Source organism: Dendropsophus ebraccatus, chromosome 1 (genome assembly GCF_027789765.1).
Source record: "Dendropsophus ebraccatus isolate aDenEbr1 chromosome 1, aDenEbr1.pat, whole genome shotgun sequence".
In the NCBI taxonomy this organism is placed as follows: Eukaryota; Metazoa; Chordata; class Amphibia; order Anura; family Hylidae; genus Dendropsophus; species Dendropsophus ebraccatus.
Genome location: NC_091454.1, coordinates 222049057 through 222067047, shown reverse-complemented (window position 1 = coordinate 222067047; position 17991 = coordinate 222049057). Strand labels below are relative to the sequence as shown.

The 17991-nt window shown below is 42.1% G+C and overlaps 1 protein-coding gene across 1 annotated transcript; it reads right to left on the bottom strand.

Moving 5' to 3' along the window:
- Nucleotides 1–6429: 6429 nt before the first annotated feature.
- LOC138784928 (extracellular calcium-sensing receptor-like) lies at nt 6430–13360 on the bottom strand. Its single transcript, XM_069960637.1, has 6 exons — nt 13224–13360; nt 11735–12026; nt 10112–10939; nt 8258–8485; nt 7983–8106; nt 6430–7349 (listed from the first exon to the last, which is right to left on the bottom strand). The coding sequence occupies exons 1-6, from the start codon at nt 13358–13360 to the stop codon at nt 6430–6432; spliced, it is 2529 nt and encodes an 842-aa protein (XP_069816738.1).
- Nucleotides 13361–17991: the final 4631 nt, after the last annotated feature.

The window sequence follows — 17991 nt, the reverse complement described above, 5'->3', positions numbered from 1 at the left end:
CACACTGTATACATTACATACATCATATACACACAGCACACTGTATACATTACATACATCATATACACACAGCACACTGTATACATTACATACATTATATACACACAGCACACTGTATACATTACATATATTATATACACAGCACACTGTATACATTACATACATCATATACACACAGCACACTGTATATATTAGATACATTATATACACACAGCACACTGTATACATTACATACATTATATACACAGCACACTGTATACATTACATACATCATATACACACAGCACACTGTATACATTACATACATTATATACACACAGCACACTGTATACATTACATACATTATATACACACAGCACACTGTATACATTACATATATTATATACACAGCACACTGTATACATTACATACATTATATACGCACAGCACACTGTATACATTACATACATCATATACACACAACACACTGTATACATTACATACATCATATACACACAGCACACTGTATATATTACATACATTATATACACACAACACACTGTATACATTACATACATCATATACACACTGCACACTGTATATATTACATACATTATATACACACAGCACACTGTATACATTACATACATTATATACACAGCACACTGTATACATTACATACATCATATACACACAGCACACTGTATACATTACATACATTATATACGCACAGCACACTGTATACATTATATACATTATATACGCACAGCACACTGTATACATTACATACATCATATACACACAGCACACTGTATACATTACATACATTATATACACACAGCACACTGTATACATTACATACATTATATACACACAGCACACTGTATACATTACATATATTATATACACAGCACACTATATACATTACATACATTATATACACACAGCACACTGTATACATTACATACATTATATGCACACAGCACACTGTATACATTATATACACACAGCACACTGTATATATTATCATACGTTATATACACACAGCACACTGTATACATTACATACATCATATACACACAACACACTGTATACATTACATACATTATATATACACACAGCACACTGTATACATTACATACATTATATACACACAGCACACTGTATACATTACATACGTTATATCCACACAACACACTGTATACTTACATCAATACTACTAACATACAAACATTACATGCAGACGGACAGGCATACAGAGAAACATCCCATTGTCTTTCTTCCTAGCGGCAGGTGTATATACCTTAGTACATGGTACAGTATACGCTGCCAGATTTGGAGATATATTCGCTGCAGACTTCAGGTTACATTCTTGCATTGCAATGGGTGAAATTGACAACAAATCCACAGTGAATATGCATCCACTCCTACATGGACAGTGCTACATTGAAATTTTTGTCTGTGTCCTTGGATGCCGCCTAACGTGGCTAAAACCATGCCTCCCCATGTCTTCCCCTACAACAGTGCCATGTATAAAATAATCCTGGTTACTTCTCGTGGTTATAATATGGTGCCATGGTTTTGGCCGTCATGACCATGCCTGATAAGATCGGTGCCACCCTCTAGGGTGAAATTATGATCTCTGTGCTAGAGATGATCTTTTTGACCTTAATATCCTGTTTTTTCTGTGTTCTTTGCTTCAATTGTCCATTCCATGTTGATCAGTTCTCCCTGCACTTACTATTGCTCTTGCCTTGTTGCTAATTATGGCTGCTGTATTTTGATGGACAGGTCTCTCCCCCTTTGTCCTTCCATGTTTCTCTGCCTGGATCTATGAGTTTTGGGACCTGACTTTTTGTCTGTTTCTGGCTTCCCGTTCTCATTCTGACTTTGCACCTCGCTGCCTTCTCAGTTCTGACCTCTGACCAATTTTGTGACTGCACCTTTGTTTCCTGCACCAATACATACTGTTTTCACCTGTATAACACTGTCACCGCCGTGGTGGCATCCCGTGCTTTGGGCCGCCGCCAGTCTGCCCCCTCACCTTCTTCTGGCAGCGGACACCGGAGCCCACGTGTTGGGGTGCAGTGCCACTGCCGATTCTGCCTGAGTGATCGCCTTGCCTCTCCTGCTTCCTGCTGTCCCGGTTGGTGCCCGCGTCCCCCCTCCTAGGGTGCGTGCACGCCAACTAATACAGATTTAAAGGGACAATGCGTCCCTAATTGGTTAGTGCACCCGTTACCTGCCCCTATAAATGAAGCACCTGTTCTGACTTTCCCTGTTGGAGCCTCTGCATGTGTCCCTTAGCGTGTGGTCCCAGTTCTCCATTGTTTCTGCCCGTGGTTCCTGTCTAGAGCCATGCTGCGTACTTGCTGCCTGTGGTCCCAGACGTGAGTCCTGCTGTTTTACCGCCTGCCCAAGTGTCTCCAGCTGCATCTTTCCCGCCACCATTAGCAAGCCTAGCCAGGAGTAGCGACCTGGAGGTCGCCTGCCGGAGCAAGTCCAGCTCGCCTTGCAGCGGGCCCTGGTAAAGACCAGCGGCCCCTTAGACTCCGCTCCCTGGTGCGGCTTACATCCTCGCAAGCCGCATACCACTCCATCTGTATAACAATACACCGCTATTCACTATTACATACTGCTTAAACCTTTCTCCATAACCTACCTCTCTACTCACCTGGCAGCTTCACACACAGAGGCAGACATACAAAGACACACATTCCCCCCCACCCCAACCACCCCACCTGTATTTCCTGGTTGAGCAGATGTACTCAGTACTACAGGTTCCAGAATCCAATGCTTTCCCTCAGCTGTTCATCACAGTCCCTCATTCCTCAAATCTGTTGCAGAACATCTAGGCTGTGTTCACACATTGCAGTTTGCTGTGTTCATACATTGCATTTTCATTGTGTTACTGAATTATTTGCAGTACTTTATTATTTCATTGTGGTCCCACCCACCCACACAGCACGCTGTATTCTCTACCTGTAACACCACACACCACGCTGTATTCTCTACCTGTAACACCACACACCACGCTGTATTCTCTACCTGTAACACCACACAGCACGCTGTATTCTCTACCTGTAACACCACACAGCACTCTATATTCTCTACCTGTAACACCACACAGCACGCTGTATTCTCTACCTGTAACACCACACACCACGCTGTATTCTCTACCTGTAACACCACACAGCGCTGTATTCTCTACCTGTAACACCACACAGCACGCTGTATTCTCTACCTGTAACATCACACAGCACTGTATTCTCTACCTGTAACACCACACAGCACACTGTATTCTCTACCTGTAACCCCACACAGCACGCTGTATTCTCTACCTGTAACACCACACAGCACACTGTATTCTCTACCTATAACACCACACACCACGCTGTATTCTCTCCCTGTAACACCACACAGCAAGCTGTATTCTCTACCTGTAACACCACACAGCAAGCTGTATTCTCTACCTGTAACACCACACAGCACGCTGTATTCTCTACCTGTAACACCACACAGGACGCTGTATTCTCTACCTGTAACACCACACAGCACGCTGTATTCTCTACCTGTAACACCACACAGCACTGTATTCTCTACCTGTAACACCACACAGGACGCTGTATTCTCTACCTGTAACACCACACAGCACGCTGTATTCTCTACCTGTAACACCACACAGCACCCTGTATACTCTACCTGTAACACCACACAGCACGCTGTATTCTCTACCTGTAACACCACACAGCACCCTGTATTCTCTACCTGTAACACCACACAGCACACTGTATTCTCTACCTGTAACACCACACAGCACGCTGTATTCTCTCCCTGTAACACCACACAGCACTCTATATTCTCTACCTGTAACACCACACAGCATTCTATATTCTCTCCCTGTAACACCACACAGCACTCTATATTCTCTACCTGTAACACCACACAGCACGCTGTATTCTCTACCTGTAACACCACACAGCACTGTATTCTCTACCTGTAACACCACACAGGACGCTGTATTCTCTACCTGTAACACCACACAGCGCTGTATTCTCTACCTGTAACACCACACAGCACTCTATATTCTCTACCTGTAACACCACACAGCACTCTATATTCTCTACCTGTAACACCACACAGCACGCTGTATTCTCTACCTGTAACACCACACAGGACGCTGTATTCTCTACCTGTAACACCACACAGCGCTGTATTCTCTACCTGTAACACCACACAGCACTCTATATTCTCTACCTGTAACACCACACAGCACTCTATATTCTCTACCTGTAACACCACACAGCACTCTATATTCTCTACCTGTAACACCACACAGCACTCTATATTCTCTCCCTGTAACACCACACAGCACTCTATATTCTCTACCTGTAACACCACACAGCACCCTGTATTCTCTACCTGTAACACCACACAGCACGCTGTATTCTCTACCTGTAACACCACACAGCACACTGTATTCTCTACCTGTAACACCACACAGCACTGTATTCTCTACCTGTAACACCACACAGCACGCTGTATTCTCTACCTGTAACACCACACAGCACGCTGTATTCTCTACCTGTAACACCACACAGCACGCTGTATTCTCTACCTGTAACACCACACAGCACGTTGTATTCTCTACCTGTAACACCACACAGCGCGTTGTATTCTCTTCCTGTAACATCACACAGCACGCTGTATTCTCTACCTGTAACACCACACAGCACGCTGTATTCTCTACCTGTAACACCACACAGCACGCTGTATTCTCTACCTGTAACACCACACAGCACGCTGTATTCTCTACCTGTAACACCACACAGTACACTGTATTCTCTACCTGTAACACCACACTATATTCTCTACCTGTACCACCACACACCACCCTGTATTCTCTACCTGTAACACCACACAGCACGCTGTATTCTCTACCTGTAACACCACACACCACCCTGTATTCTCTACCTTTAACACCACACAGCACCCTGTATACTCTACCTGTCACACCACACAGCACGTTATATTCTCTACCTGTAACACCACACAGCACTCTATATTCTCTACCTGTAACACCACACAGCACCCTGTATTCTCTACCTGTAACACCACACAGCACTGTATTCTCTCCCTGTAACACCTCACAGCACGCTGTATTCTCTACCTGTAACTCTGATATTGGAATAAAGCAAAGAACTTTTTAATTTTTTTTTTCTTTTCATCTCCATGCACACATTATGATCAAGCACCTTTTATCTTTGAAGTTGATTCCCACAAAAAGGACTTTATCTGATTTTATCTTACATGGGATATACTGTTTATGCCTTGTTTTTTTTCTAGGTGGGAATGGCAGTGCCGGTTTTGATCCTCTCTACCGTTCATCATCATTTACTTGCAATGACACTCCAACATGTGTGAACACAGCCCTAATTTCACTGCAGAGTTTTGCACAATCAGCAAAGTTGAAACACCTGCTGCCCCCTGTCTGTATCATCAGCCTGTGCTCAGCAAACACACACAATGTGAGACAGAGGCATGGAAGATTTGTCTCCTGAGGGGGGAAGAGCAGTGGGAACAGGAGACAACGTAGACTGGCACAGAGGCCATTTTTCTTCACTTCCTGGATTTCTTTTAGCTACCAGTGTGGTAGAAATGTTAATACATTATAAAGACACATCTATATAACTTTTAATAGTAAACAAATTTTCCTTATCTGGAGTTCCCCTTTAAGCAGGTCCCCTGCGCTCCTTCTGTTCTTCTCTTATACAGCCCTCTTGTTTAAGGATCATGGACGTGATAACAAAAATGCTTTTATTTGTATAGCGCCAACTGATTTAATCAATTTTGGTCCCTGTCCCCATTAGGGAGGCAACCCACACAAACACAGTGAGAACATACAAACTCTTTGCGGATGTTTCCCTTGGTGGGATTTGAGCCCAGGTTCCCAGCGCTGCAATGCTACTGTGCTAACCACTGAGCCACCGTGCTGCCCATGCAGGGCTGTCATTACCATATAGTTTTTGCTTTGGTGTCCATGCTGTGTGCCGATATCAAGCACAGGGAATAGAGTCTATTATTTTATGTAAGGTAGTTGGGCCAGGCCATAATTAACTCCTTGTTTTGTGCCCTGCATCTATTGCCTCTCTCTCTCTATGCAGCATGTCGGTAGGCAAAAGGTTGAGGGCAGAGACCTTCTTATTTGGGGTACTGGCCCCAAATCTTAATCCCTGAAACTGAAAGGAAAACTATGGGACATAACTTTCAATTGCTCAACTACAAATCAGTTTTCTGTTTTTGACTTCAAATTATCCACCTTAAAAATCCAAAAAATTATGGGGTTTCCATATAATAAAAAAAAAATCTATTCAGCTGTGTGTAGAATCATCGGGATCTACTTTAAGCTTTATATACTACAAAAACACAAAAAAACAGGTTATCTTCATTTCATCCATGGGGTTGAACCCTCAGATCCCTCACAAGGTTTTCCCGAGAGTTCATGTTAGGTCGGAACAAGATGATGTAACATTTAGGAAGGAACATACAGATCACCAGAGCCCAACTGGAACAAAGAATGGCAAATATCTCCATAGCTACAGTGTACTTTCCTTGAGCGCTAAGGTAGGCTGGAATAAAAGACACCCAGACACTAAGGAAGGCCAGCATGCTGAACGTGATGAATTTAGCTTCATTGAAGCTGTCGGGGAGTCTCCTGGCCATAAAAGCTACAATGAAGCTGATAGATGCCAAGAGGCCAAGATATCCCAACATGCACCAAAATGCGATAGGTGACCCTTCATTACATTCATAGCTGATGATTGTGGGTTGTGCTTGTGTACTAATGTACTGGGGAAATGGAGGAGCAAGTGACACCCAAATGATACACAAGAGAAACTGTAATAAGGAACATAGGAAGATAAATAAGAGAGAAACTCTAAGACTCGTCCATTTCCTCAGTCGGCTGCCCGGTTTTGTAGCCCAGAAAGCAAACACTACTGTGATAGTTTTGGCCAAGATGCAAGAGACACAAAGGACAAAAGCAATCCCGAATGCACACTGTCGTAGGAGACACTTCTCAGCCTGGGGCGGACCAATGAAAGCCAAGGAACAGAGGAAACATAGAGACAACAAGAAAAGAAGAAAGCAGCTTAGATGGTAGTTGTTTGCCTTTACTATGGGAGTGTTCTTATATTGTATGAAAAATCTTAATATGGAAGCAGGACACAAGGAGGAGATGACTGTGGTCACTGCCAAGGTTAATCCCAAAGGGTCTTCATAGGAGAGGAAATCTATGGTTCTTGGGAGACATTTAGATCTCTGAAGGTTAGGCCACTGATTCCATGGACACTTGAGGCAATCCAAAGCATCTAAAACACACACCCACAAAAAAAATTATTTATAACTGGATTTGTACATTAAAGTGACACTGTCAATCCTCTTTTTGCATTATGACGTCTGTACACAGGTGTAAAGGGTAAATTTAGCAGTTTTCATACCTTTCATTTATATCTAACGGCATGGTGCTTGTTCCAGTAAAAAGTGATCTTTTGTCATCTACAGATGGTGCTACCTGGGCAGGGCTTCATGGACGAAGCGCCACTGTAGGGCACGTACCGTGACGTCATCGCCACCCGCCTTGGTGGCCCTTGGTACGGGCCGACCTAGAGGGGATGGGGCCTAGACCTTTAGGCTGGCCTGTTTCAATAACCGTTGAGGGGGTGGGACCTATGTGTTGATGATGTCATGGGGCGGGGCCTACAGTAGTGATGTGGGTGGGGCTAAGAGGTGTTTCAACCGCGAGGCTCCACCCAGGTAGCACAATCCGCAGATGATAAAACATCACTTTTTACTGGAACAAGCACCATGATGTATGATTAAAAAAAATGAAGTATGAAAACTTCTAAATTTACCCTTTACATTTGAATAGTGAAGTCGTAATGCAAAAAGGGGGTGACAGAGTCACTTTAAGTGTACTGTAGATAAGAGGGACAGCTTTTTACCTGTTTGGTTGGAGATTTCTCCCTGAGGACATGGAACACATTGAAAACAGCAGACAGGTTCTCCTCTTCTTGTCGCCTTTCTGAAACCTGGAGGACAACTCTCACTGCAGACTGAGCGAGGAACCTGGGGGTTCAAGAATTGAAAATAAAAATATATCTTTCTTTTATAGTTATAACTTTCCATACCACACAATCCTTCAAAGATGCATGACACCTACTGATTTTTAGATGCCACCATATGTAGCACTATAGGTGATGAAATAAAATCTCCTCACCTTCTGTTCTCCGGCAGGCCACTGGATGATACTTGTGTTTATATGAAAAACTTGATCTGAAGATCTTGTGGTGTCATAGCTTCCAATTTTTTTGTATTTTATGGTGTCACCTGGGCCCAGTTGCCAGTTGACTATATCATAGACTGCAGGTGGGTCTCCATTCTTATCAAAGTATAGTTCCTGACCACTACTCAGTGTGAGCCTCGCTCGCTTTATGTAGCGCAGAAGCTGTGAAAACAATAATTACAAATCAGGATAGGATGAACATTTCCAACAAATAGCTTTCTAAACTATTTAAAGAGGGAAGTGGAGGTGTAGGCTGGATATGTGCATGCTTAAGAGCGGTCTGATGATATGCTGGAACTTTAACTGTTACTGGAGACCTGTATAAGGTAGCTTAGGTTGGGTGGGCGGTGGGAATCCATCCGGCTGCATGAAAAACTGACATTTCAGTTTTCTGCAGCCGCTATTCATTAAATGCAAAATACACTGATGTCGGGACAAGTGATGGTGTCTCTGCAGTATTTTCCTTGATCTCCCTGAGGTCAACCAGCTTCCTTTTGCATGCACTTACTAGGCATTGCTCCCAGCATCCAGAATCCTACTCCACACTGATGAGGGGCAAACACCCCGAAACAGCTGTCTGTGAAAGAATACCCTGCTTGGGTGGTTTCCTTGACTGGAGACATTCCTTTGATTGGTTGTTCCTTCCCGGAGGAGGGTCTGGCTAGCTCACTGATGTTAAGACACGTGATGATGTCTCTGCAGTGTTTTTTTTGCTATTCATTGAATAGCGGCTGCAGAGAACCTGTCAGTTCACACAACTGCACGCTCCATTGTGTGGAGGGGTGAATTCAGATGCCGTCACACATGAGTGCGCCCGCCTCCGAATTTACCAAAAGTGAAGATCATCCAGCAAGTACTGCAGTACCAGCTGGGATGATCTTCAGTAACAGAACGGCCATTGATATGCATAGTGTGAACCCGGCCTTAGAACGTATTGAAGTAGGAAATTGAGCTTCTGTTACTATCAGATCAGCTTCAGTTTACTCTTCCAACCTTTTTCCAATGACTGTATTTAGTGAAAAGAATGGCCTTTGCTTTGCATTCTACTGTCAACAGGGCCATATAAATATTGATTTTGTAAAGAGAGCTGCCAGTGGCATGGTACCCTCTTCTTCACTTTAAGTGTTATTGAAATTAAGTTATGAATATAGTGTTGTTCCCACTGGGAATATTTTTTTTTATAAAGTGTGATTTACCAGTTGTAACAATTAAAAAAACAGCATTTGTATTTTTGATTTTTATTGTATAGTGGTCATTATTTAGGGTAATGGTCTTTTCCATAGTGGTTTTGGTAATATTTATTCACTATATACTGGCAAATATGATTAATGGTAATCTTATTATAATTTATCTTATTATGGTACAGTAATAGTATGGAAGTAGTATTAAATCACTGCATGATGGCCTAGTTATGGTATAGCGGTTTTATAATTATGCACATAAATATTGGGTTCTTGGTACAATATTCTAGTGTTGGGGCCCCATTTTAAATTTGCAGAGGGACTTTGTCTAAATATTTCATACTGATAACTTTTTTTAAGTTTTACTTCATGAAGTGCTATGACTGATTTTTCATTTCGCTCTAGGACAAAAGTTATATTACAATGCGTATGGGAGGTTTTTTTAATAAATATAACAAAAGAACACCAGAAAAATAACACACAAAAGTTCATCAAATGCAACATTAGGATAATTCCTATTTTTAAAAAGGTTAAAAAGTTGTAATCCTAATATTACGTCTATCTTAAAAAAGCTCTTTCTACAATCTTTATCTGAAATATAAAATACCTTCCAGTGCTCAAATTTGGAATTATCAGCACATGCCTGGATGAGACTGATGTTTTCTTCCCTTTGACAGGATCTTAGATCTTTCAAAGCCATGGCAATGATCTTTACTGCTGTGTAGGCATTGTATGTGACTCGTAAATGGTCAACGTCAGTGTAGCTGTTTGTTACGTTCCTGAGGTCTTCTGCTCCTGTACATGGTTTTACTGAAGAAGATAAAGAAGTTGTGATGTTGTTCTCTCCAATAAATTCACAATTAAAAGTTTTTTCCCAGAAAATTTTTGCCCATTTTCCTTCTGAAGGCATGGATGGATGAACATTGTTTAGGAAAAATCCAAATCCAGGAATTGTCTCACTGCTTACAGCCAGACCAATCGTGCCTAGAACAAGACTTGTGTTGATTCCCTGGAAGAGTTGTGAGGTCGACCAAGTTTCGCTGGCAACAAATAGCCTTTGGGTAACTTCTTGCCTTACCATCTCCACTATTATTGGAAATACATCAATATCCCTGGAGAAGACAACCACAACCTTGGCTAACGATTGTTTTATTGTGTTCACAATGTGTGGAGCATTGCGATCTGGTCGAGTTAAGATAATGGCTTCCGTGAAGGCCACACATGCTCCAGCCTTTATTATCTCTTGTCTGACAAGTTGCATACCTTGCAGGCCATAATCATCATCTAAACCCAGAAGCCCTATCCAAGTCCATCCAAACTGCAAAACCAGCTGAGCCAAACCTTTAGACTGGAAAACATCACTGGGAATAGTCCTGAAGAAAGAGGGGAACTTTCTTCGGTTACTGAGGAGAGAGCTAGAAGACCAATGGCTGATCTGTATGAAAATATAATGATTGGAGATGGTTTTTCATGTCAGTAACTAAACACTGAAGTAGTGTTCTTTGTTCTTCAACTTTTAGAACAGATTCTAATTTACAATTATTCATTTTGCCAACTTTAGTTAAAGCTGTTAATTCTACTATATCCTCCTAGGATATAGCAGAGAACTCAGAACCTCATTACACTCAAAGGTGGAAAAAATCAGCAAGGACTAATAAATTATTTTTAAAACAACAAAAAATTTAACAACCTTCTTCTGTCCTACTGTGATACTGTCATCTACTTATAACCTCGTGCTTTAGAGCAGCGCTTCTCATCTGTGGTGGAAGTCCATGGAAAAATCAAAATGGTGCTCGGTCTGCCCCTCAGTTGTCTCTTAAATTCTGCATTACATTAAAATAATTATAAGAAGAGTCAATAATGTTCCAAAACCAGAGATAGTTACAGCCAGAGAAAGGGCCGTATAGCTTATTGTTGCTTTGCGAAAACTTCCCTACCTTTTTCTCACCAACAACTAGGGGGCGCCTTACAGTTTGTAAAGTCCTTCTTTAGATAACTGCATAGACCCTGTTCCAGCTATGGTTTATTTTCATATTAAATTCTATGCCATCCCGATAATCCTCTGCTATCCTAGTTTGTCAATCCAATCCTGTTGATAATGCCCAATACATCCTGAATCTTTAAGTACATAAGATCTTCTGATCTTCTAGATGGACCGGTACAGCTTTGTTCTCATTGCCCAATACACTTCTGATTCTATGATCGAACCAATGTATCAATCATTCATTACCTGAGGGTATCTTAGAAGTCCCAGAATATGAGCCATGAGAATAGAATATGTAGATGATGCATGACCAATGACAGAGCTTAAAGGACGGTCCACAAGACATCTGTAGTTCGGGACGGCTTTTCTCTGACCCGTGATCACCTGCAACGTTCCCGTTAAACTGTGCTGGATGGAGATGCAAGCGTCATAGGCTTGGAAACCCAATGTGATGTTTGGAAGAAACTCAGAGTTGCTGTTGATCTCTTCAATTGCAAAAACCACTGCCTGAAGCTGTTGGTAGTTCTCAATACCAAACCTTTAGATGGAAGAAAATGTCAGAATTTTTGGAAGGAAAAAAGAACCCTATTTTTCTTATATTAGTTGACCAATTTTCAAGTTTTCCCCTTAGCGGTAACAGACAAAACATTTCAGCTGATATGATATAGTTGATATATATGATATATTTAGGGTTATTCTACTTATTATCAATATATATAAGACTCTGTCCTAAAATGTACATAGATTAAGTTTGTACACTGCAGTAGTTGTATACTGGGAAATACTTACTGAAGATTATACCTGTGCAAGAAAAGGGATCAATATATGGGCTGCCTTAAACAAGGAGCAAGAATAGACCTAAAACAAAGGTAGGTGCTACCCAAGTGCTGAGTATTCAAATTTGTAATAGTCAAGTCCAGGTAAGGGTCAGGCACTACTATACAAGATGTCAGGCACTACTATACACTAAACAACATCATCAATGTTCCGGTTCCTTACTTGGTGCAGGTGGTCCAGGGTGGTCTCTCAGTAAATGTGTTAGGAATATATACACTGTCCACATGTAGAGTTATCATAATCCCAATCAGTATATCTCCAGCCTGTTCTATCCCCTCCAGCTCTGTTATTTCCAGATTACATTGGGAGGTCTTGGTGAATAAGGCATGAATACACTGAGAGAGGATGAGGAGTATCTGGATATAAGTATATGTGCTGATCATGGTTCTCTTAATAGTCAGAAATACCTGGAGATATAATTAGATTATAATTAGTATATAGCCTTAGTTTCCTGTACTTGGTGCTGTATCATATAGGTGTGCGTAAGAAATATGAACCATATGACTAACCTAGTCCTATTACCTATGGATATGGCCCCTTCTTATAGCCAATCCCGTCACTGGCTACCAACCCATAAGATTCAGTACAATATATTAACATTCTCATACTATACTGTCTACAACCAGTGCCCTCCATTCATCTTTGATCTAATCTTGCGATACCTCCTCATCTGTAATGTCTCACAAGACTTCCTGCTCTTCTCCTCTACTGTCCGCTACTCATTCAACCATCTCTTGTTCTCTAAAACTCAGTATGGCAACACATCAGACTCTCACTCATCTTTAAAACTTTAACAGTAACCTGAATACTTCCCTATTCTACAGGTTCTTTCCCGACCTTCTGTCTCTGTCCCCCCTTCTCGTAATGGCTCCCCTGTACCGGTGCACCTGAATCTTACCGGAAATTTCTGATAGAGCTGATGACTTTCCAACCTGTTGATGTCTTCTTGAGCTCAACCAGGGGAAAATGGAGCCACGTCACAAACTGTACAGTATGATGTATATGTGCAGATAGAGACAATCCTATTTCATGCATGCCGAGTACTTACAGTGTATAGAGCAGTGTCTTCTAAGATAACGCAGAGGATACATGTCTCCTATATATAGAGACTCATGTGTTATACGCTAACTGTAAATTACTCACGATCAGGGATCTCGTTCTGCACTAAACGGTTGAATTAATCATAGTCCTCAGAGGTGAAGCCCTCACAAGGGACCTCGGGGCAGAAGAAAATTAGACTTCTGTGCAGATGGGATTTTTCGGCTAAAAAATACAATTTTCATGTCTCCTATGATGGGTAATAGCTACATAGGGAAAAGTAATAGTGTCACTGATAATTTGCACCTTAATGGAAGGGGGTCCGCTGTGCTGGGGGAGAGAATCCTAGAAGGGGTGGAGGGGTTTTTAAACTAGGGATGTGGAGGGAGGACAATGTAGTATGTAATGTAGTGGCAGATAGGTTAAAGAGGGGACAGAACAATGAGGAGGGAGGAGAAGGGTCCTGTGGGGGGAGGATAAGAGCAGTGGATAGGGAGAAGGGTCCTGTGGGGGGAGGATAAGAGTAGTGGATAGGGAGGAGGGTCCTGTGGGGGGAGGATAAGACCAGTGGATAGGGAGAAGGGTCCTGTGAGGGGAGGATAAGACCAGTGCATAGGGAGATCCATATGTTGCGGATGAACAGTGAGGATGATTATAGCCACAGCACAGTAATAAATCCCATTTCTTATAATGAAGCGGTTAAACTCGATGGTAATATAAAGTGTATGGTTACTAATGCCAGAAGTCTAGCCAGCAAGATGGGGGAGCTAGAGGCCTTGGTTCTGGAGGAGTCCATTGATGTGGTTGGTGTGACTGAGACATGGCTGGACTCCTCACATGACTGGGCTGTCAATATTCAGGGATTTACGTTGTTCAGAAGGGACCGGGTGGGCAGAAGGGGAGGAGGAGTATGTCTGTATGTCAGAAATGATATTAAAGTGAGTGTAATAGATGCAATAGTGGGAGATGACTGTGATGATGTGGAAGCATTGTGGGTAGAACTACAGAAGGAGGAAAAGAGGGAAAAAATTATTCTTGGTGTAATCTATAGACCCCCCAACATTACTGAGGAGGTAGATGGCCAGTTGAATAGACAAATAGAGCGGGCTGCCCGGGAGGGAACAGTAGTGATAATGGGGGACCTCAACTACCCAGATATAGATTGGGGTCACGGTTCAGCTAAAACCACAAAGGGGAGGGAATTTCTTAACCTCCTGCAGGATAATTTTCTGGGCCAGTTTGTGGAGGAGCCAACTAGAAGTGATGCCTTGTTGGATCTGGTTATTTCTAACAACGCTGAGCTGGTTGGGGATGTCACTGTCCATGAACACCTGGGTAATAGTGACCACAATATAGTGACTTTTAGCTTAAAGTGTAGAAAAGAAAAGCATGTTGGGAGGGCAAAAACTCTTAATTTTAAAAGGGCCAATTTTCCTGGGTTAAGGGCAGAACTTCAGGGCATAGACTGGGAGCGGCTGCTGTCGCATACTGATACAGCTAATAAATGGGAAATCTTCAAATCCACATTAAATAACTGTACTGCCAAATATATTCCTATGGGTAACAAATATAAACGGTTAAAATCCAATCCCACATGGCTTACAACCGAGGTTAGAAGGGCTATAAATGAGAAAAAAGGGGCATTCAAAAAATATAAATCAGAGGGGTCAGCTGTAGCATTTAAACATTACAAAGAAGTCAACAAAACCTGTAAAAATGTAATAAAAGCAGCAAAAATTCACAATGAAAGGCAGGTAGCTATAGATAGCAAAAGAAACCCCCAAAAATTCTTCAAATATATTAATGCAAAAAAACCAAGGTCAGAGCATGTAGGACCCCTAAATAATGGCGACGGGGAATTAATAACTGGGGATCAGGAGAAAGCTGAGTTACTTAATGGGTTCTTCAGTTCTGTATATACAAAAGAGGATGGAGCTGTGGTGGGTGGGGCCAGTACTGAGGTGGGTGGGGCCAGTGCTGCTAACACATGTAATGTACTGAACTGGTTTACTATAGATATGGTCCAAGATAAATTAAACAAACTCAATGTAACCAAAGCTCCAGGGCCTGATGGATTGCACCCCAGAGTTCTTAGGGAACTCAGTTCTGTAATTTCACTTCCCTTGTATGAAATATTCCGTGATTCTTTGCTTACTGGTATTGTGCCGAGGGACTGGCGTAAGGCAAATGTAGTGCCGATCTTCAAAAAGGGCTCTCGAACTTCCCCAGGTAACTATAGACCCGTAAGCTTAACGTCCATTGTGGGGAAACTATTTGAGGGGCTTATAAGGGACTACATCCAGGAATATGTGGTGGCTAATAGTATTATAAGTGATAACCAGCATGGTTTTACTAAGGACAGAAGCTGTCAAACCAACCTAATATGTTTCTATGAAGAGGTAAGTAGAAGCCTGGATGGCGGCGCGGCTGTGGATATAGTGTACCTGGATTTTGCAAAAGCGTTTGACACAGTTCCTCATGGACGTCTGATGGGTAAGTTAAAGTCTATTGGTTTGGAAAATTTAATGTGTAACTGGATTGAAAACTGGCTTAATAATCGTACCCAGAGAGTGGTGGTCAATGATTCCTACTCCGAATGGTCCCCGGTAATAAGTGGTGTACCCCAAGGGTCAGTACTGGGCCCTCTTCTGTTTAACTTGTTTATTAATGATATTGAGAATGGAATTAACAGCAATGTTTCTATCTTTGCAGATGACACCAAGCTTTGTAGTACAGTACAGTCTATGGAGGATGTGCAGATGTTACAGGATGACTTAGACACACTGAGTGTTTGGGCGTCCACTTGGCAAATGAGGTTCAATGTGGATAAATGTAAAGTTATGCACCTGGGTACTAATAACCCACATGCATCATATGTCCTGGGGGGAGTTATTCTGGGAGAGTCACTGATGGAGAAGGATCTGGGTGTACTTGTAGATAATAGACTACAGAATAGTACACAATGTCAGTCAGCTGCTTCTAAGGCCAGCAGGATATTGTCATGCATTAAAACAGGCATGGACTCTCGGGACAGGGATATAATATTACCGCTTTATAAAGCTTTGGTGCGGCCTCATCTGGAGTATGCTGTCCAGTTTTGGAACCCGATTCATAAAAAGGATGTTCTAGAGCTGGAGAGGGTACAAAGACGGGCAACTAAACTAATAAGGGGAATGGAGCATCTTAGTTATGAGGAGAGATTAAAAGAATTACATTTGTTTAGTCTGGAGAAGAGACGTTTAAGGGGAGATATGATTAACTTATTTAAATATATAAATGGCCCCTACAAGAGATATGGGGAAAAGATGTTCCAGGTAAAACCCCCTCAAAGGACAAGAGGCCACTGCCTCCGCCTGGAGAAAAAAAGGTTCAATCTCCGGAGGCGACAAGCCTTCTTTACCATGAGAACTGTGAATCTGTGGAACAGTCTACCACAGGATCTGGTCACAGCAAAAACAGTAGAGGGCTTCAAAACCGGCCTAGACAAGTTCTTAGAGCAAAATAATATAAATGCATATGAATAGAACCTATCACCCCTCCCCCTTCCCTGTATCCATCCCCTCCTTGGTTGAACTTGATGGACATGTGTCTTTTTTCAACCGTATTAACTATGTAACTGCAATGGATTGCCATTCAATGATGAAGTGGCAAATATGCTGCTCCTTATTGGTCTTTAGTTCTCCTTGTTGAATTCACGGTTATATAAAAAGGTGGTCAAAATATAACAACATGCTGTCTCAATACCCATCTTCTGCCTTTGGGGGTACACCTGGCTGCTGAAAGTAATTTCTTCCTTCTTCTTTTTTTTTTAGAAGCAGATCAACAATTGGACATATTCATGAACAAAGGAATTAATGAATAACGTTTAAATTAATTATTTATATAGTTAATTTATTAGCCCTTTTGAACATACAAAAAACAGATATGGAGAGTCCTCACTTTTTGGTGAAAGAATAAATTTTAGGTAAAACCTATTACTCTTGTCTTAACAACTGAGGTTTCACAGTCCAGTGGTAGGGCTGGATAAGGTGGGTGGAGGTCCCTGGCCAAAATCGTGGAGGACACCTTTTTTTTTTTACCTGCACTAGGTCATAAATGTCCCCCAGTGTGTTCCTTAAGGTGACCATATATTTTCTCTAACTGTTGGCTTTCCCAGCCTCCTTATACACATTAAAGTTTAGCATGGCTAAACATGTACGTGTTCCTTATAGGGAGGTGAGGATGAGATGAAGTCAGACAGCTTTGATGCTGACATATCCATCTAAAAACAATGTACCAGACCCCTATCTCCACCTACATCACCTGTCTGCCCTACACATCATCTATAGACCATACAGTGTTGGAAGATCTCACCTGCAAGCTGCGGGTTCAGCCAACTTTAATATAAAGTGTATGGGTACCTTAAGATATTAAAAAATGATGTGTCAGGTGATTTGGTTAGGACTAGGTATGGGCCGAACCTGCCGAGGTTCGGGTTCGTATGAACCCGAACGCTCGGCAGCAGATTCCCGCTGTCTGCCCGCTCCGTGGAGCGGGGGATACAGCGGGAGGAACGCCTGGAAAACTGGGATACAGCCTATGGCTATGGCTATATCCCAGTTTTCCAGGCGGTCCTCCCGCTGGATCCG

Excerpts from the sequence above, each read along its gene's own strand:
- LOC138784928 (XM_069960637.1), bottom strand. The coding sequence starts at position 13,360 with ATGCATGAAATAGGATTGTCTCTATCTGCACATATACATCATACTGTA. Across the intron at positions 8,486-10,111 it reads CCAAATTTGAGCACTGGAAG|CTTCTGCGCTACATAAAGCG; the intron begins GTATTTTATATT and ends TTGTTTTCACAG. Across the intron at positions 8,107-8,257 it reads GGCCTGCCGGAGAACAGAAG|GTTCCTCGCTCAGTCTGCAG; the intron begins GTGAGGAGATTT and ends TTGAACCCCCAG.